This window comes from Oryx dammah, unplaced genomic scaffold (genome assembly GCF_014754425.2).
Source record: "Oryx dammah isolate SB20612 unplaced genomic scaffold, SCBI_Odam_1.1 HiC_scaffold_2, whole genome shotgun sequence".
Taxonomy (NCBI): domain Eukaryota; kingdom Metazoa; phylum Chordata; class Mammalia; order Artiodactyla; family Bovidae; genus Oryx; species Oryx dammah.
The window spans coordinates 102,475,888-102,497,088 of record NW_024070186.1 but is presented as its reverse complement, the minus strand read 5'-3'; the positions used below and the strand labels follow the sequence as shown (position 1 = coordinate 102,497,088).

The following is a 21,201-nucleotide window of genomic DNA, read 5'->3' as shown; positions in this document are numbered from 1 at the left end:
GTACCATTTTGCAAAACTACAGTGCAGTGCAATCTCACAACCAGGATACTGACATTGATCTATCTACTAATGCTACTCAGATTTCGCCAGTCTCATATGTACTCATTTGTGTGTATGTGCACGCATGTGTGTGTGTGTGTGTGTGTGCAACAGAGAGAGAGAGAGAGATTTAGTTCTATGGTATTTTATCACATTTATGTTCACATATCCACCACCACAGCCAAGACACAGAATAGTTCCATCACCACAGGTGTCCCTCGCACTGCCCTTTTATAACCACACACACCTACCTTATTCTATCCCTAAGCCCTAGCAACTAATAAAATGTTCTTAATCTGTAATCTTGTCATCTCAAGAAGGTTATATAAATGGAATCATACAAGTTAGTAACCAGTTGAGATTGGCTATTTTTACTCATCATAATTCCTTTGAGATTTATCCAAGTTGCTGTGTCTATCAATAATTTTTATTAAATTATTATTGGGTAGAAATTCATGGTGTAGATGTACCTCAATGCATTTAACTTTGAGCTGTTGAAGACATCTGGGTTTTTTCCACTTGTTTTCCAGTTTTTGCCTATTATTAATAAAGCTGCTAGCAACATCCTTATACAGGTTTTTGTATGAACGTAAGTTTTCATTTCCCTGAGATGAATGTCCAATAGTGCAATTGCTGGGTTGTATGGGAATTAATTGTATACTCAGATTTATAAGAAACTGCCAAACTGTTTTCCAGTGTGACTGTACCATTTTATATCCCCCAGCAAAGTCTGAGTGATCCAGTGTTTCCACCTTTGTTTTGTTTTGGTATGGCTTTTTAGATTACATTAGGCTGTGTGGATGGTAAAACTAGTAAATAAATACGTGGCCCATATAAGAACAGCCTGTAAAAAGTCAGTCCAAAGAGTCCAAAGGGTAAAAAGGCAGGAGTCCTATAAAAAAAGTCATCTCAAATCAAGCAACAGGCTCTCTGACTGAGGTCATAGGGCTTCCAGGTATGCAGGAAATGCTTCATATTCTTGGAGAGTAACCAGTATGCCCTAAAGCTCTGCTCAGTCTAAATTAAAATAAATAAATCTTTTGTTTCCAAAACAGGATCATGGCCTGTAAAATGCTTCAAGCTGCCCTGTGTTCAACATTGCTTATAGGTAAGAACCTATTTCTTTATCATGCCTTTTATAACTGTTAGATTGATAGATGACCTCTTTTGATTTTTTAAAGAAATGGACAAGCATGTTTTATTCATAGGCCAACTTAAAGCATTGGGGAAGCTAAACTATTGTGTTATGCTGTGGTTTTGAACATGTCAGTGTTAATTGTATGTGTGATCATTTGATTCCTAATTATGTATTAACATGTTACTATTGGTAAACAGTCTATTTAACTGCTGCCTCTAAAGAAGTGCTCTGGTGTCCTTGAACAAAGAAAAAATTTTAATGTCTTTTAGAAAATGTAATATGTACATAATACAATTATGTGGAAACCTTGTACTTTGAGAGTGTGAATTCATTAACCTTTTAGGCAAGCTGTAGCTCAGAGAAGTGCTGAAGGCACCGAAGGCCAGATGATTTGCTGCCAGATTGACCCAGTAACTCAGTGGCTTATATCTGAATTGAACTGAGATGTCATTTCGTAAACAAAACTGCCAATACTTAGAAAGGTGTAAATTATTTTCATGCTTAAATCTTTATAATTGATAAACACTTCTGATGAAGATGTTTAAATCAGAACTTCTACATTTATAAGCTTGAGATGCAACCAAAAGACATGTGCATTTCCCTTGAGATACACAGAGATGAATAGTTATAGATACATGTCTATATCTAGATATGTGTGTTTACATATATATGTGTGTGTAATTAGCCCTTCATTCCTAAGTATATAAATAATTTTGACAAAGAGTTTTAATAATCTATATTGAACTTTGCATTTAGGACACGTTTAAACAAATGATTTAGCAAATTTTAGTGAAGTTCTTGTTAAGCCATTGTCTGCAAGGCATACACAGCCATACCCAGCTCCAGCCCACACCTCTAGATGAAGAAAGTGAGGCTGGTTCCATTTAAGAGGTTGATTATAATCCAGAGGTACAATGCTTTGCCTGGACTGCTCATCCACACAATTGACTTCAGAGTGGGTGAGAGCGGATGACTACAAGTCTAAAAGCACTACTATTTGGTCCACACTCCATCTGTGAACACAGCAGGGTCAAAAATACCAGCCAAAAAGGAAAATGGTCTGTAAATGGACTTTTATAGACTTTCTTTAAAAACAAGTTGGAATTAACCCTAAGTCCAGCTGAAAAGAAAGTATGTTTACCTACAAAGACAACTGGTTTGACTAACTGTACTTGATAGATAAATAAACAAGTAAAATTAAGTAGTCTAAGTTCGTGAAAGAACAAATTGAGGACCAGAATCCAAGGATGAAGGGATGTTGACACTGCTGGATTAACCCTTCAGATCTCAGGAAAGAAGGCTTTACTGCTTGCAAGGGGAGGATACTGTAGTCATTAGAACCAGATTAATTTGTTCCACTAAAAACTAGTTCAACTGACATTTTCTAAATCACATAGCTCTAAAGTAGGAAATTATAGCTTGAATCAACTTTCTTTGTTCTTTCCCCAACCACCCATGCCCGCTTTTTCATTTAAGAACATAGCCTATTTATCTGCACTTCCCTGGAGCCCTTCTTCTTGCCATAAGAAAACAATGATTTTTTAAAGTTTGTTTTTATTATATAAAAAAGTTTTCTCTGGTACAGATTAGTTGTCTAATAAATTACTTTTGTCTAGAACTTAATATGAAGTAAGTAGGGAAGAGATCTCATTATCTTTTTCCCTAGTGGGAATGCTGAAGAGCCTACTAAGTAATTAAATTTATGAGCAGAGTCCCCAAATTGTTTTACTGATTTTCTCAAAATAGTAACTTATACACCTTGGGGCTGATTCCCTGGTCAGAGAATTAGAAGTCCAAGTGTCACAATTTCATTAAAAAACAAAACAAAATTGTCTCTTTAGCATTTAGGTCAAGAATTGCTTTCTTCTATAATAAGACAGCAAGTATTAATACTACTATTTTAAATGTTTATTGTATGTCAGGGGCTTTCCATATGTTACCTTAGTTCAACTCTCATAATCACTCTGAAAATAGGTGTTATGAGTCTTGTTGTACAAAGAGGAAACTGAGGCTTGGAGAAGATAAATGACCAAGATACACAGTCAGTCATCGGTCAATGCCAGATTCACAGGGGCATCGGATAGGCAGCACAGCACACAACAACTCCTCCCAAAAAAGTGATAGAGCCAAAATCATAGCCACTGGCTCCACAAGAAAAGGTCAGAAGTTAGGGAGCTGGGGAATTTTATCTGAGAAAATAGAGCCAAACAAGGACGCAACTAAGAACTGTTCCTGCTGCTACTGCTAAGTCTCTTCAGTCGTGTCCGACTCTGTGTGACTCCATAGACAGCAGCCCACCAGGCTCCTCTGTCCCTGGGATTCTCCAGGCAAGAACATTGGAGTGGGTTGCCATTTCCTTCTCCAATGCATGAAAGTGAAAAGTGAAGGGGAATTCGCTCAGTCGTGTCTGACTCTTCGCGACCCCATGGACTGCTACCTACCAGGCTCCTCCATCCATGGGATTTTCCAGGCAAGAGTACTGGAATGGGGTGCCACTGCCTTCTCTGGAACTGTTCCTAGTCGTACCGATTTAAAGAAAAATCCCAAACTCAACATGTTCCTCCTTAACAGGGCATACTACATTGTGAATCAGCCATAAGTATACATATATTCCCTCCCTCTTAAGATTCCACAAAGAAAGTGATATCATATGATATTTATCTTTCTCTTATTTACTTACTGTGATAATCTGTAGGTCCGACCATGTTGCTCCAAATGGTATTATTTCTCTCTTTTTTATGGCTGAGTAATACTCCATTCTATATGTGTGTATGTATGTACCACCTCTTCTTTGTTCATTCATTTATCAGTGGAAACAGGCCGGTTCCATGTCTTGGCTATTGTCAATAGTGCTGCTTTGAACACTGGGGTGCATGTATCTTTTTGAATTAGAGTTTTCTCTGGACATCCAGGAGTGCGATTGCTGAATCATATGGTAATTCTATTGTTTTTTAAGAGACTGTTCTCCATAGTGGCTACACCACGTTACACTCCTGCCGATGGTCTAGGAGGCTTCCCTTTCTCCACACCTTCTCCAGTGTTGGTTATTTGTAGACTTCCTGATCCTGGCTCTTCTAACTGGTGTGAGGTGATTTGGGTTTGCATTTCTCTAATAATTAGCAATGCTGAGCACCTTTCCATGTGCTTGTTGGCCATCTGTATGTCTTCTTCTGAGAAATATCTACATAGGTCTTCTGCCCATTTTTTGACTGTGTTGTTAGGTTTTTTTTTTAATTGAGTTGTATGAGTTGTTTGTATGTTTGGGAAGTTAAGCCCTTGTTAGTGACACTGTTTGCAAATGTTTTTCTCCCAATCCATAGCTTGACTTTTCTTCTGGCTTCCTTTGCTGTGCAAGAGTTGTTAAGTTTCATTAGATCTCCTTTGTCTCTTTCTGCTTTTATTTCCTTTGCCTTGGGAGACTGACCAAGAAATCGTTGCTACAATTTATGCCAGAATGTTTTGCCTAGGTTCCCTTCTAGGAGTTTTATGGTGTCTTATATTTAAATCTTGAAAATATTTTGGGTTTTATTTTTGTATATGGTGTGAGGGAGTGTTCTCACTTCACCGATTTACATGTGGCAGTCCAGCTCTCCCAATACCACTTGCTAAAGAGCCTGTACTGTTTTTCCACTGTATACACTTACCTCTTTTGTCAAAGATTAATTGACTGTAAGTGGGTGGGTTTATTTGTGGGCTCTCTATTCTGTTCCATTGATCCATATGTCCGTTTTTGTGCTAATAATATGCTGTTTTGATTATTATAGCTTTGCAGTATTGTAACAGGGCACTTTAAAAACTGAAACAGACCCACTTCACATTAAGAGGAAATATGGAAAGAGCACATATTTAGAAAGTGCTTCACTAAGTAAACCAATCCTTGGGGCTGACCCATCCATTAAATAATTTGGGGGTTCATGCCCATATTGTTGGCTATGGTCAGATCTATCCATAAATTGCAAGTATGCCTTCTGGTTTTAGACAGAGTAAAAATAAATGGCCTGTGGTCTGTTTCTCTAGCATAGCTCCAGCTCTTGTTTTTCAATCTAGAGTTAGTAACCAAGGGCAATTTGTCTTGAAAGGTTTTTTGTTTGCTTTTGTTTTGACAAGAGCCTTTAAGCTCACAGTTCTTCCCCCTAACCCTGTCAGTACCTCCAGTCTTTGCCTTTGCCTTCTTCTCTGCATAGAAGGAATGGCCCTTCTCCATCATCACTGCAAGTGCTCCACTTCCTCAGAAAGCCTATATTCCCTGATATAGTTTTAGTTTATTATATAAGATTTTGTTCTTAATTTTACCTACTCACTTTCGCTTAAGATTGACTATTGCTTTCAAGAAAGTGAGCAGTGAGAATAAACTCACCACCTATGACTAGATTCACTGAGCACTCTATGTGTTGTAGAAATCTGTTAACCTACCCACACGCCATCAGTTATGGCTCTAGGATTGGGAATCCCATCCATGTATGTAGGCAGTGACTGTGGAGTCATTACTGATTGAATCACATAAAAAGGTGCCTATTTTTAGTATATGCTGAATGTATTTTGGCCTCCAAAGTGGAATTCCCTGAAACAGTTAAAGATGATTCACTGCAAAGAGAATTGTTTCTAGAATAAATTGCATAAAAATGGGGAGAAATAAAACAAATGGAATCATGTCAAAAAAAAAAAAAAAGTGCCTTTTGTGAGTCACAGATGTCTCTGTCCACAAGATTAAAAACTAATAAAAGACCTGCAAGCTTTAAAAATACTCCCCAGGAAAGTACATGGTCATGCGTGGGAGCACATATACGGGTGTACGTTACTATGCTGAGAGTGGGTTAAAACAGATTGAAGTTAAACTCAAGTAATACCAGTTTCTGTTTGCTTTTCAAACTACTCGATACATCAGCAACGGTAATGTCAATAAAGCCAAAGTTCCTGAGTTAAAAGTTCAGTTTCGAAAGCGTTTTATTAACAGACAGGTTAATCATGAGGATCTGTAAATTGGTCCTACAGTTTAGCACCTCTTTCTTTTCTCCAGTTCACTCCCATTGACCCTCTTTGTTTTTCTGCCTTTACTTCTCCTATTTGCCTTGCCCCTTTCCCCATGACTTTTCACTTTTTGTAACCTTTGTAACTCCCCTTCTGTCTCTCCTTCCTTTGATTTCTTTTTTTGATTTCTCTCTTCTCCTTCTTCCTTCTTTTCTCTTCTTCACCATTTCCCCCTCACAATCCAAATTTCTCATCTCTTTCTCTCTTCCCCTGCCCTTCTCTTTCTCAATTTTATGTGAACTGCAGCAAAGTGAGAGAATACATTATACTAAAATACAACTCTTCAATCTTCTACCATGAAGTTTTAGGTTAGTGACCAAAGTTTAGACTGGCAAGGAAAAAATAACAATTTCATTACTTGTAAAGAAAATTCTTTACTTACAGAATTTTCAAATCCAAAAATATGAATGTAAACATGGGTATTTTAATTTCTCACAAAATCATAAAAGTTGTCCTACAGTTAGAGAAATCTTTGAAAATTTTATCATTTGCCAAGACATCTGTGTATTTTTTTCTCCTCTTCTTTTATACTTAATTCTTAATAATCATTTATACTTTATTTAGTACTTAATTTACAAGCACACACAATTGCCTAGGCACCTATTTCATCTTTTTTTTGAGACAGAAACATTTTAAGGACAAGAGCTGAGACTCAGTCTTAAAAAATAGTAAATAATAAATATTCTTAATAGTGGAGTTGGTTGCCATTCCCCTTTCCAGGGAATCTTTGCAACCCAGGGACTGAATCTAAGTCTCCAACACTGCAGGCAGTTTCTTTACCATCTAAGCCACCAGGGAAACCCTTAATTGCTTATACTGAGTTCTAAGTGCTCTACTTCCAGAATCCCATTCCTAAGTATTTTGAGCTTGTGGCAGGACTGTAGTGCTTATCTCCATGTTCAGCATGCACATCAGTATCCCCTATACCTGAGGGAAATAGCTCGCTGAGGGCTTATCCTATGAAAGTCTCGCAGTCTTTCTGTCCCCACTGAATCCCTTCACATTTACTTAATAGACAGTGAATCAGGAATGACAAGTTACCACTGGTTGGAGTGTCCTTGTCTGTGCTCCTTTTTTTGTTTCCTGTTTCTTAGTGAGGCTCTGAGACAACTGACCTGTTAGGTTCTCTGACACCTTCTAACACATAGCAGTCCACTTCTTGGTCCTGGTTTTTATCAAGTTGAGAAATAAATCAGAGTTGATTATCGAAGGCAGCCCATTTATTACTGAGAAAGGCTAAAGAGGCAAATTGAACATAGTTGGATCCCAGAATTTGGCAAATTTCATATACAGTTTCAGCTTGTAGAACCAGAACAAAAAGTATGCCCTCTGAGGGCAGCTCACTCTAAAGAGGAAGAAGGATGAATGAGCTAGACATGCCAAGTTATGCCTCTTGGATCTACCAAGAGGAAGCTTTCAGGCAGCCCCCTCTGCACAAAAAGAAAGGGAGTCTGCCATCAGATTCTGCCCTTCCATTCTGCATCTTACATTTCACCTCAGGCTTTCTGATCTTCTTAGTGTATGTGCTATGCTTAGTTTTCAGTCATGTGCAACTCTTTGTGACCCCATGGACTGTAGGCCACCAGCCTCCTCTGTCCGTGGGGATTCTCCAGGCAAGAATACTGGAGTGGGTTGCCATGCCCTCCTTCAGGGGATCTTCCCAACCCAGAGATCAAACCCAGGTCTCCCGCATTGCAGGCAGATTCTTTACCATCTGAGCCACCAAGGAAGCCCTTCCTATTACAAGTACCATTTTCATAGTCATGAGCATATTAAATAGACCATTTAGTCATTTCCCCATTATCAAATTTAAAGACTCTTTTTCAACCTCTCCTGGGTAATGACAGTATGGGGAGTCTTTCCACTTCTGACTATACAGCTTCCCTTTTTAATATTTATTTTATTTATTATTTATTTATTTGGATGCACCACATCTTAGTTGCAGCTCACAGGATCTTTAGTTGAGGCATGTGAACTGTTGGCTGCAGTACGTGGGATCTAGTTGCCTGATCAGGGATGGAACCTGGGTCCCATGCATTGGGAGCAGTGGGCCACCAGGGAAGTACTATGCAGCTTCCCTGACTTCCACACTGCCTATCAACCCATGATGGGCACTCATCTGATGTTTGTGCATAATGTGAATACATTTTTATTTGAATTGCTTTAATTGGCCAGGTCTATTTTGATTTCCCTTTCACTTATTTCCATCTGTCTCAGTTTGAACAGAACCAAATCTCAGTAAGTTCCTTGACAGTAGTAGGGGCTGTGCCCACTTAGCATATTCTATACACTTTCAATAATATAATACCATAGAGAGAAAGTCATTTTCAGTTAATGACCTATTTGTTATGAACATAGTCCAGTTCAAAATGTTAGAGCTGAAAAAGACCTTAGAGACCATATGATCCAGGCTTGTTTTGCAGAGCAGAAAATGGAGATGCAGGAGAAAGAAGTGGCTTAGTGATCTAAGTTATTGCAGGGCCAGAGTAAGATTCCAGGTCTCTGACCCTTCTTGGCTTGCATGGGGAAAGCTGTGATTTCAAATATCTCTGTATTCTGAAGTGTATGCCTTATTTCTAGCATACAGGGTTTTCTGCAGAAGATATTCCACAAATGTTTAGATGATAGGTTGAGCTTGACAGGTCCTATTAAAACCGACTATAATACAGGATGAAAGCAAGGAAGGTATGTAGGGAGCTGGAAAGAAAGAGAGGAAGATTTTTTTCATAGCTTATGATTATAAAGTTTAAAACTAACCTGGTTGATACTGCCTACATTAAAACACACACACACACACATATTTAAAAACCAAAAGAGTAATAGAACTCAGGGTTCAGTTTTCAGTCCCCAGCAGTATTCTATAGGTTTGCAAACACAAAAGTCTGATCTTGCTCTCACTAACTTTCAAGGTTGATCAGACAGAATGAAAAAGGGAGGGAAAACTTCTCAAGCAGAGAGGATAATAGCATGCCCTTCTATATTACTTGCATTTTATTTCCAGCCCTGCCTCTGACTTACTATGTGACCTTGAGTGAGTCATTTCATCTCCAGATGTCAATTTTCTCATTTGTAAAGTAGGATAATAAATACTGCTTCTTGTCTTTCTCATGGGTGATGTTATTATCACTACCAATTAATATTTATTGGGTGCCTGTTGGGTGCATAATGCTCAGGTAGGAGCTTTGTTCTGGAAGGTGGGAAGAAGAGGAGATGAAACATTTTCCATAAGCATAGAGATTTACAAAAGACAGAATTATTAGAGCTTAAAATAGCTATGGCTTATATTTTAAAGCATGCCTCACTGCCAAGGTTTATGTAACAGCATTTTTTCTTAGTTATTGTACAATACACCAGGATAATTATGGTACAGAATATTGGTTTTACTTTTGGATGTTATGTTCCATATAACATTATTTTAAGCAATTACTATACTTTCTTATGTAGCTGTAATTTATATTCTAAACATAATTTATTTCAAAATATTTATTAGATATGGATGTCATTAGATCTATTTGCCTAGCCACTACCTCTGTTTTTCTTTATTTTTTAAAGAAAAAAAAATCTAGATTAAACATGTAACACTATAATTAGTACCTTTTCAAAGAGAATGAAGAGAAATCTGAAAAGTCACTTGTTAACACATCCCAGCTAAAACCAAAATTTTAATGCTGGTTCATCCACAGAAATAATTCTGAATGAATGAGTTTCCTATTCTCTACGAATCAATCCTGTCTTCTCATTCCTGCTGTCACTTACCTGATTCAAGTCCTACTAATTTCTCGTCTGGACTATTTGATGAGCCTCCTACTTTGTGCTTTTCACTCTGCTCTCTTCCTTTTACCACCTGTTCTCCACACCCCTGACAAAGGAATTTTCCAAGGTTAATCTGTGAATAGATTAAAAAAAAATGTTGGCATATACATACACAATATTATTCAGCCTTAAAAAGGAATGAAACGCTGACATATGCTACAACATGGATAAACCCTGAACACTAAGTGAAGTCTGTCAGATACAAAAGGACAAATGTTGCATGGCTCCTCTTAAGGTACCTAGAATAAGCAAATTCATAAAGACAGAAAGTAAATGGTGGTTACCAGGGGTTGGGGGAGAGGGTAATGGGAGTTATTGCTTAAAGAGTAAAGAGTATCTATTGGGAGTGATAAAAAAAGTCTGGAGATGGGATGGTTGCATGACATTGCAAATATATTTGATGCCACTGAATCATACAATAAAAGATGATTCAAATGATATCACAATAAAAAGATTTCAAAAGTACATCTAGTCTTATCATTTTCCCTGTTCAGAAAAGATAATTATTTACAGAGTAAAGTCCAAACTCCTTGGTGTGATGGTAGGATCTTCCTGAATGTAGCTCCAGCTTATCTTTCCAACATTAACTCTGACACATCTATACCACAAACAACCCTGCCTTTCAATCATGTTGGCAAAGTGAGGGTCACTGAGTCACATAACATCAAGCAGAGTAGTTCCTTGTGCCTTACTCTGCTCCTCTGATCCTCGGCTCTCCAAGTTTCTTCAGCCTGGAGTGTGTGTTCTTTGCTTCCCCTCCCTTCCTCCTAACTGTGGAAACCTCATCCTTTGAAGCTTAACTCAGAACCAGCTTCTCTGGGAGACCTTACTTCCAGTATCAGAATTAATTACTGCCCCTTCAGATAATCTAGTCAAAATATATCTTCTTATAATTATTTTTCAATTCTGAATATAATATGTGTTTCCTAGTGGCAAGAGTTATTTACTGATTATCTTTCCATGCAGTGATGATTATAAGAGTAGGAATTAGGGTGAGGTAAGTAGAGGTCTTATGGCACAAAATTTGTATAACCCTAAGAGAGAATTCTTCTTTTTTTGTACTTTTAAAATTGAGGTATAGTTCATTTACAATGTTTTGTTAGTTTCCAATGGGGCTTCCCTGGTGGCTCAAATGGTAAAGAATTTGCTTGCAATCTGGGAGACCCGGGTCCAATCCCTGGGTCTGGAAGATCCCCTGGAGAAGACAATGGCAACCCACTCCAGTACTCTTGCCTGAAGAATTCCATGGACAGAGGAGCCTGGTGGGTTCCAGTCCATGGGCTTGCAACTTATCAAATAACGCAAGAGTGAATCCTTTACTTTTTTGTATATTTTAAATTGAGATATAGTTCATTTACAAGGTTGTGTTAGTTTCAAGCATACAACAAAGTGATTCATTTATACATACATATGTATATATATACACATTTTTTCAGATTCTTTCCCATTATAGGTTTTTATAAAATGCTGAATATAGTTTCCTGGGCTATACAGTAGGTCCTTATTGTTTTATCTCTCTGCCCCTCACTCCCCCACTATCCCCTTTGGTGATGGTAAGTTTGTTTTCTATGTCAGTTAATTCCTTCTTATATTTTATGCCCTACTGACTTGACTTGCCTCATCTAATCTCAGCTGTGGCATTTAGCAGTTTATATTGACACTGCTGCTGCTGCTGCTGCTAAGTCGCTTCAGTTGTGTCCGACTCTGTGTGACCCCATAGATGGCAGCCCACCAGGCTCCCCTGTTCCTGGGATTCTCCAGGCAAGAACACTGGAGTGGGTTGCCATTGCCTTCTCTAATGCATGAAAGTGAAAAGTGAAAAGGAAGTCGCTCAGTCGTGTTCAACTCTCAGTGACCCCATGGACTGCCGCCTACCAGGCTCTTCCATCCATGGGATTTTCCAGGCAAGAGGACTGGAGTGGGGTGCCATTGCCTTAGTTAGTGCTTATCACGCATTGTTTTAGTTATCTACTACAGCATAACTAATTTCCCCAAACTTTAGCAGCTTAAAACATTAAATACTTATTATTTCACGATTTCTAAGTGTCAGCAGTTTGGAAGTGTCTCGGGTTCTGACTGAGGATCTCTCATGAGGTTGTAGTAAAGATACAAATGGGAGCTGTGGTCCTCTTAAGGTTTGACTGGAGCAAAAGCATCAGGTTCGCAGGTGGTTCACTTACATGACTGTTGGTGGAACACTCAGTTCCTTGATGTGCTGGCCTCTCCTTTAGGGCTGCTTGGGTGTCCTTACAACGTGGCAGGTGACTGCCCTTAGTGTAAGCCATCCAGAGCAGGGCACAGCAGGAGCTGTAACGTCTTTCATGTCATAGCCACAGAAATCACACACTGTCATTGCCTCAGTAGTCTGTGATTACACAGGTCAGCCCTATAAGGGAAAGAGGGGACCACATGACTACTAGCAGGCAGGGATCTTTGGGGACCATCTTAGAGCATGGCTTTCATAGACATGCTACTTTGATTGTGTTGATTAGATTACCTAGCAGCAGGTTAGTAACTATTAGCTTCTGAAGTCAACGTTTGCTTTTTTACTTTTAAATCATTGAATAAATAAAACTGCTAATTTTTTATAAATGGAGAATATGTCTGAGTCATTTTTCGATCCTCTGTTAGTAGTACTGTGTTTTGCACCCAGAGGCATCTTGACGGATGTATAATATCCAGAGAGGCTGTTGTTTTCTTTTTTAAAAAAACTATTATATTGAAGTACTGCTGACTAGCAATGTCGTGATCGTTTCAGGTGGACAACAAATGGACTCAACCATATATATCCATGTATCCATTCTCCCCTAAACATCCCTCCCATCCAGGCTGTCACATAACATTAAGCAGAGTTCCCTGTGCTATCCAGTAGGCCCTTGCTGGGTATCCATTTAAAATAAAGCAGTGTGTGCATGTTGATCCCAAACTCCCTAACTATACCATCCTCCCACTCTTCCCCACTGGTAACCATAGTTTGTTCTCTAAGACTCTGAGTCTTTTTGTTTTGTAAATAAGTTCATTTGTATCATTTCTTTGTAGTTTCCTCACATAAGGGATATCATATAATACTTAAGAGATGTTATATGATACTTAAGGGTTCTCATATGATACTTCTCTTTCTTTGTCTGACTTACTTCACTCCCTATGGCAATCTCTAGTTCTATCCATGTTGCTGCACATGGCATTATTGCACTCTTTTTAATGACCGAGTAGTATTCTATTGTGTATATGTACCACATCCTCCTTATCCATTCAATAGACTACCATTTGCAATACCTGTTTGGAACTAGAGCTTACTAGATTGGCAAACTACACTAGAAATAATAGAGCTGATAACTAGAATCCTGCTTAGAGCTCAAGGCCAATCTTGGGAAAGCATGAGAGCATAAGGAATGTGTAAGTAATGATTATCTCCTTTTCTTCCATAAACATAAAATATTTTTATCATCTGACCCCAAGCAACCCTCCCTCTTAGTAATAATATAGTGCAATGGCTCTGAAGGGAGAATTCTATCTCCCTCTCCCACTAGCTCTGTGGCCTTAGACCTATTATTTAACTTTTTTGTGTGCTTTAGTTCCCTTGTATAAAAAATAAAGTGATTAATGGTACCACTTCTTAGGTTTGTTGTGAGTATTAAATAAGGGCTTCCCTGATAGTTCAGTTGGTAAAGAATCCACCTCCAGTGCAGGAGACCCTGGTTCAATTCCTGGGTCAGGAAGATCTGCTGGAGAAGGGAAAGCCTACCCACTCCAGTAAATAAGGTAATTCAGGTATAATATTTAGCACAATGCTCAATAAATGTTAACCAAATTTATATAAAACTCTAATCCAGCCACCTCTAACCACTGTTTTCAGACATTGGTCTTATAGATTTCCTAATGTCATACTTTTGTTCACGTCACTTTTTAAGCTTCAAATTAAAAGACTTTCCCCTTCTTTCATTATGCTAGACATATTCTTCCCTTCACAGAATAGGTTAAGCCATTTCCCTGACCATGAAAATACCTGCTTGTGCTCTGGTACTCCAATGCTTCCTAAGCTCCCTTGAAAGTAAGTGAAAGCAGTGAAAGTTTTAGTTGCTCAGTCTTGTCTGACTCTTTGCAGCCCGATAGACCATAGCCTGCCAGGTTCCTCTGTTCATGGGATTCTCCAGGCAAGAATACTGGAGTGGGTTGCCAGGGGATCTTCCCAACACAGGGATCAAACCTGGGTCTCTTCCAGGGGATCTTCCCAACCCAGGGATCAAACCTGGGTCTCCTGCTTTACAGGCAGATTCTTTACCAGCTGAGCCACCAGGGAAGCTCCCTTAGCACAGTCAAATCCTGTGTATCCTCGTTTTGTTTTGTATCTTGGACCCTTTATCCCCTTTCCTATAGAAGGGAGGTTTCATATTTATAGATCACTGTACCCTAACCTATACAGATTATTGGTCAATGAAGGCTTGTTAATGATGAAGATATAAAGTGTCTAATGTAACATTACTTACAGTTTGATTCATAATAAATGCTTCTTTGTCACAAGCAATGAACAGATTTATATTGTTACCATGAATAAGTCAGGAGTATGTTCTTCCTTTATAACATGATTGTGTTTTATTCAAGAATGAAAGCATAATATAGGCTGTTAAAATTTCAAGATCCTAAAGAAGTATGGGTTTTTTAAATTATTTTTTTCTTAATTCTAGAGTGAGAAGAAGATAGAAAATGCAAGCCTGCTTGCATTTAAAGAAGGCTCTCTCAATGTTAACAATATTAACTACAGTTTGGGATCAGTCTACTTCAAAATGAAAGATACATTCTAATTTAACAGGCTGAGAAAGCAAAAATAAGATTGTAGACTTTTGAACCAAGTGGTTTACATCTGTTAATTTATCCAAGCTTTAAAGTAAGCCTGTTATTGTCTGTGTTATTATTGTTTTTATTATTATTATTATTATTGTTTTTATTATTATTATATCTCCTTACAGACAGGAAAAATAGAGCTCAGAGAAACTAAGCAACTTGCCTAAAAAAGGGATAGAGGTGAAATTTCAATTTAAGTCTGCAGTCTCCCATTCATGAACAGAAACTGTGAAACTCTTCCCCATCCACCACACAGCATTGGCTGCATGCTGTGTGATACGCAGGTCACAAGGGTGATGAAAGGACAAAGACGCCAAAGGACTGAGGAGTGGCCATCGGCCCCAGGGCATAGATTTCAGAGTTTCCTTCTTAGGTGCCCTTCCTCTCAAGCACCATGGCTGCTTTAAGAGGACACAGTTTCTTTAAGAGGAAACACTGAGATGTAAACTATTGCCTTAAAAGATGCTGTGCTGTTGGACTCAATTACAGGAGTACTGGGAGCACCATTTTTATTGGAGGACCCAGCAAACCAGTTCCTACGTCTCAAAAGACACATATATTTGCAGGATTACTGGAACCCAGATCACAGCCCGAATACGTGGGGAAACACACTGGTTGACCAGGTATTTGCATTACAAACAAAAGGCCCTTCACTATCTCCCTTTTTAATAAAAATGAATTTTTTATTTTATATTGGCATGCAGTTGATTAACAATGTTGTGTTAGTTTCAGGTGTACAACAAAGTGATTCAGTTATACATATGCACCATCTCTATTTTTAAATAAGCATGGTAGCAGCTGGCATTACACACCACCAGCCCAATTCCTATTTTTCTCTCTCTAGCTGTCCTGAGCTATACCTGCTTTTTCCTCCCCATGAAGAGGCTTTCATCTGATAAATTCCACCTCCTCCTTCAAGACTAAGATCAAATGTTCCCTTCTTTCTGAAGCCTTTTCTTTCTTTCCAGGAAGGCATCTGTCCTTCCTTCTCTCATCTTTGCAAGCTGTTCACATGTGAATAGTTCTCAAATGTCACCCTGGAATTATTTGTTGCATGCATCTGATCTCCCTACCTAGACTAAAAATGTAAGGTGCTTGTCTTATCCATCAAGGTCATTATTCTCTAGTTTCAGTGAATTAATTATCATATGGTTGGGCAGATGGATGGAGGGATCATGGTCATATTTTAGTTCCCTCTTAGCAGTTGACTTAGCTAGTTTTTTTTCTGTGATAATTATCCAACCCTTTACTGTCCTTCCTTCATTTGCTTGCTTTTTGTTCATTACCCTACTTATTTGTATTCTCACCCCAAGAGAAATGAAGAAATTTTCATTACCCAGTTTTATTTCATTCTTACTTTTTTGATGGAAGATGACATTGAAACTCCAGGCCAAATGAAATTGCTGGATTATTTGAGGATCTCAATTATTCATGACTTTCCACTATAATTTTGTAATTTAGGAAATAAAAATGTACAATTAATTGATTAATTAATTAATTCCTTCAATTATTTATTCTTTCTTTTCACTGTATCAGGCTCTGATTAGCACCAGTCATAAGAGTATATAAATAATATATTTATATAACATAAAGTCAGAAAGAAATGAATGTCCTTGTTTTGCTGGGGCCTGGGTCTTATCCTTACTCTGCTTGGCTGGGTTTTAACTGGTCAGCTAGGATCAGCTTGTTTTTGCTTAGCGTTTGTTGTTGAAAAACACCAGCTTGAATAATGCATTTAGTTTTATGCCTGTTTTTCTCCAACAGCCATCATTTAGAGGTATTAAAATAAGACATTTGTTTATTTGGCAAATAAAATAATTACATAAGCTGGTAGACTGGGTCTTCTTTATGGAATATTGAAATTTTCAAGCACATTCTTGCCTATAATTGTAGACTATTGCCATAATCAACTGACAGTTACCATAATGTAACAAGACTCGACTGCATTGGTTCACCCTATGGCCCCATATGTACTGCAAAATATTTGAGCACTTAAGTAAACAGATCACTGAAAGTGTGAAAACCAAACCTTACTCTTCCATAGTATTTCTTTCAGCCTTTCAGGAATATCTGCACGATAATCAGAATAATTGATGAGACATGTCCTAAATACTGAGAGATCATGACTTAAGTTTCTTTTGTTGCAGGCTTATGAAACATGGACTGCTTTGAAAACGACAGCACAGTATTATCTGAATCTGAATACTTTCACCCTTGACACGTCTACTGCCCAGTAAATGTACCTTGCTGGTTAAACCAGGATAACAAGAATAGTGGGACCCAAAAAGTGGTGATGTACCCCAACCACCAGCTTTGGGGACCTGAGGGCAAATCCACACCACTTACTATATTATTTATGTCTGTCTCATGGAGCTGTTGAAAGGAGTAAATATGGAAATCCACACTGATACTTTGAATTAGAAGTTCTCAATAAATGGTAGCTTTTAAAATGATAACTGAAATAAAGACTGTAGTAATAACACTTACCAAAAAGGAGATTTTATGGGAACAGAAAATATAAAGCAAAACATAGTGTCATTAAAGCTGTCTGTCCAGGGATTTCCTTGGTGATCCAGTGGTTAAGAATCTGCCTTCCAATGCAGGGGATGAGAGGTCAGTCCCTGGTCGGAGAACTAATATCTCACATGCCGCAGGGAAGTCTGGGCACCACAGCTACAGAGCCTGAGTGCTACAGAGCCCAAGCGCTGCAACTGGGGAAAAGCCTGTGCACCTTAATGAAAGATGCCACATTCCACAGCAAAGATCCTGCGTGCTGCAACTAAGTCCAGATGCAGCCAAATGTTTAAAAAATAATTAAAATTTAAAAAAACTGTCCAAAGAGGAAACAAAACAAAACAAACCTCCTGTTGGTAACTCCTGCATTCTACTGCCTTTTTTGGGGGAGAGTTAGTTCACTTTCCATTCAAGGAAGGAAATGGAATCTCTCACATGGAGCTGGTCCTCGCCTCTTTTCTTCAATATTTGTCACTTCCTGAACAACAACAAAGCCAATCTATTCCAAGACCATACTTTTTTAAAATCAAAGCTGTACTGCTGTGGGCAATAAATAGAGAACAAAATCTTAACTCATTTTGGGAAATAGATGATGACTAGGAATCCAGTGGACCCCACTTTCCTTAGAAATTTTGTAAAATTTGTGCATTTTTTGTATTCTGCTTTATAATGTATTTATGATTGTTTCAATATGAAACAACAATTTTAAAGAAGTCTCACATCCATTATCAGTCACTCCCCATCCCCACCACGCCCCAGCCCCTAGTAACCACTAATAAATGTTCTGAAGCTATTTTTTTAAAAAAGGAAGAAATAATATTTTAAACTTACCAGTCATGTGCTTTTATTCATCTTTCCAATAAAGCTGAAAAATTGACTCTACAGAAAAGTGGACTACATTTATCCTATAGTTTCCCATATATCCATGGAATACTTCAGTAGTCTAGTTTAAGATGTACTGAGAGATGATATAACCAATCATCAAGACACTCCCCCAAATCACAGATAAGTGGATTTGCCTTCAAAAGTCCATTTCTCTGTACACCTGCATCAATTGTTCTCTGCAGGGATATCTTTTGGTAAATAAAAGCATCCTTGCAAGAACATAGTTGATCTAATGGTCTTAAAACAGTCTTGAACATTTTTTCAGCAGCAAAAATCAGATGCCAAGAGCTGCACTGTAAAGATGCTGCCCAGCACTTTATTCTCCAAAAGGGTACCAGCAACTACTCAGTATTCCACATTTCTTATCCTATCCCTTAGAGATATTTCCAGTGAGAAATTTGAAGCTAATGCATAATTTATTATGTTAACTGTTATCCTTTTCTAATACAGATAAACAGATTTTTTTAATCAAAGCACAGCCAAATGAAAGAAAATAAAGCATTTGGTTTTATAGTAAGAAATAAATTTGACAACAATAACATACATTTTGCTACCACAAAGTTCTACAGTTTCATTGTTTAATTTAAAAAAGTAGAGAACGTGTATGTATTGTTCAGGGATCCTGAGAGTCAGAATCAATAGAATGTGTATATAAATAGAAAGAGATTAAGGAATCCACTCATGTTTACAAATGCTGCAGAGTCCGAAACTATAGGATAGGTTGGCAGACTGGGGACCAGAGAAGAATCAATGTTACAATTCAAGTCTAAAGACCACTGGGCTAGAAAACCAGGGAAGAGCTAATCTTGCAGTCCTAGGCCTAAAGCCATCTGCTGGCAGAATTCCCTCTTGCTCAGGAGAGGTCAGCCTGTTGTCAGGCCTTTAACTGATTGGATGAGTTACAGAAGGCAATCTGCTTTACTCAAAGTCCACTAATTTAAGTGTTAATCTCATCCGAAAGCACCCTCACTGAAACACGCAGAATAATGTTCGAAGGCATATCTTAGCAGAGTGGCCCAGCCAAGTTGACACATAATATTAACCATTACAACCTACTTTAAGTGATTAAATTGTCTACACACACACATACACACACACACACACACACACACACTCAGTTGTGACTGGAGCAATATATGGTAGGGAAAAAAGAAAAAGACTCTGATTCATTTTATTCAGTATAACATAAAGAATCTTGGTGGATTGTGAGGCACTAAGAATGGGAACTTATAAGTTAGCTACCATGTTGATTTTGAAGTAGGTAAACATTAAGAAACAATTCTACAATTAGATTGTTATCTGATCAAACAAGCATGGAAAGAAGGTTTCTTATTTAAAGATAACTTTATGAAAAATCATTACAAATTAATATATCAGAAAATGAACTACAAAGAAAACCTAGGTCTACTTAAAATAACTTATCTAGAAATCTAGTGGTTAACTTCCACATAACTGAGCAGGAAGTGAGTAGTCAGTCGTATAGACAGGTTTTAAGAAAACCCAGATACCACATATTTAGCATCCACATACAAAATTGGCTTATAATACAACTACTCTGAATTCAGTGTTTAAAGAAATTGATTATATTGAGATACCAATTATCTGGTTGACTACATTTAACTGATTATTTTCCCAATGGCATGTGAATTGACATAGTGATTTTTTTTTTTTTTTGGTGGGGGAAAGGGGATATTTTTTAAGTCTGTATCTAATTTATAAACCTTAAGTAAAAGTCTGCCTATTTAAAGACTGAAGACTCTCAACATTTTTAAAGGTCCAGAACAACCTAAAGCAATCTGGACAATATCAGGAAAAATAGAGAGGATCAGAGACTACCCTCCGCTCCCTTACTTCTTGAGACTCTACATGGCCTCTGTGGCTGGGGTGTTCACATGTTCTAGTGCAGCATTAGGAACATATATGCTGTGGTGACTCTGAATTCTTCTAACTAGAAAGTTTTCATTTTAGGGCTTAAAGGGAACCATGTTTATTTACTCTCTTTGTCTAATTGATTAAAAAAGCCAGTATTTAAGTGGAACTGATTAGTAATGCTGCTGCTGCTACTGCTAAGTCGCTTCAGTCGTGTCCGACTCTGTGCGACCCCACAGACGGCAGCCCACCAGGCTCCCCCGTCCCTGGGATTCTCCAGGCAAGAACACTGGAGTGGGATGCCATTTCCTTCTCCAATGCATGAAAGTGAAAAGTGAAAGGGAAGTCGCTCAGTCGTGTCCGACTCTTAGCGACCCCATGGACTGCAGCCTACCAGGCTCCTCCATCCATGGGATTTTCCAGGCAAGAGTACTGGAGTGGGGTGCCATTGCCTTCTCCATCAGTAATGATATTACCACTAAATTCAGACTCCACTGAGACCTTGGTGCAAATTGAGGCTGACCAACTTCACTCTCATTACATAAACATTATCTGCTAGGTTTTCAGCATTTTTTTTTATAGAACCAGTTAACCAATATGCCCAAAATCAGATTGATCCTTTCGGTGGTCTCTTGGATACTCTGCCCTCCAGAATTTCTGAAATGCTATTTCATATGGTTTCCCATTAGATGTTCCAATGCTAAACTAGTCCAAGGAAACAATTCTAAGTCTTCCTCAATGCAATTCATAAGAAGCATGGCTCTAATATTGTTATATATCAAAAAAACCCTGTCATTGTTTTAAAACTTTTGGCTGATTAAGAGGGGAGAAAATAATTTTTTTTACTGACATAGTCTTTCTTGTGTACTATACTGGACAGTTTATATACTTTATTGTATTAAATTAGGATAGCATTCTGATAAGGCAGGTCCTGCAGATCCTACCTTAAAGAAAAAAATTAAGGCTTAGAAGGAAATGGCAACCCACTCCAGGGTTCTTGTCTGGAGAATCTCAGGGATGGGGGAGCCTGGTAGGCTGCCGGTTATGGGGTTGCACGGAGTCAGACACAACTG

At 38.1% G+C, this 21,201-nt stretch overlaps 1 protein-coding gene and 1 non-coding gene across 2 annotated transcripts; one reads left to right on the top strand and one right to left on the bottom strand.

Moving 5' to 3' along the window:
• The first annotated feature begins 912 nt into the window (after positions 1-912).
• Positions 913-17,326, top strand: CUNH3orf85 (chromosome unknown C3orf85 homolog). Its single transcript, XM_040224958.1, has 4 exons — positions 913-994; positions 1,095-1,147; positions 15,350-15,483; positions 17,008-17,326. The coding sequence occupies exons 2-4, from the start codon at positions 1,099-1,101 to the stop codon at positions 17,095-17,097; spliced, it is 273 nt and encodes a 90-aa protein (XP_040080892.1). The 5' UTR covers positions 913-994; positions 1,095-1,098; the 3' UTR covers positions 17,098-17,326.
• TRNAY-GUA lies at positions 14,247-14,318 on the bottom strand. Its single transcript has one exon. It is a non-coding gene; the product is annotated as a tRNA-Tyr (tRNA).
• Positions 17,327-21,201: the final 3,875 nt, after the last annotated feature.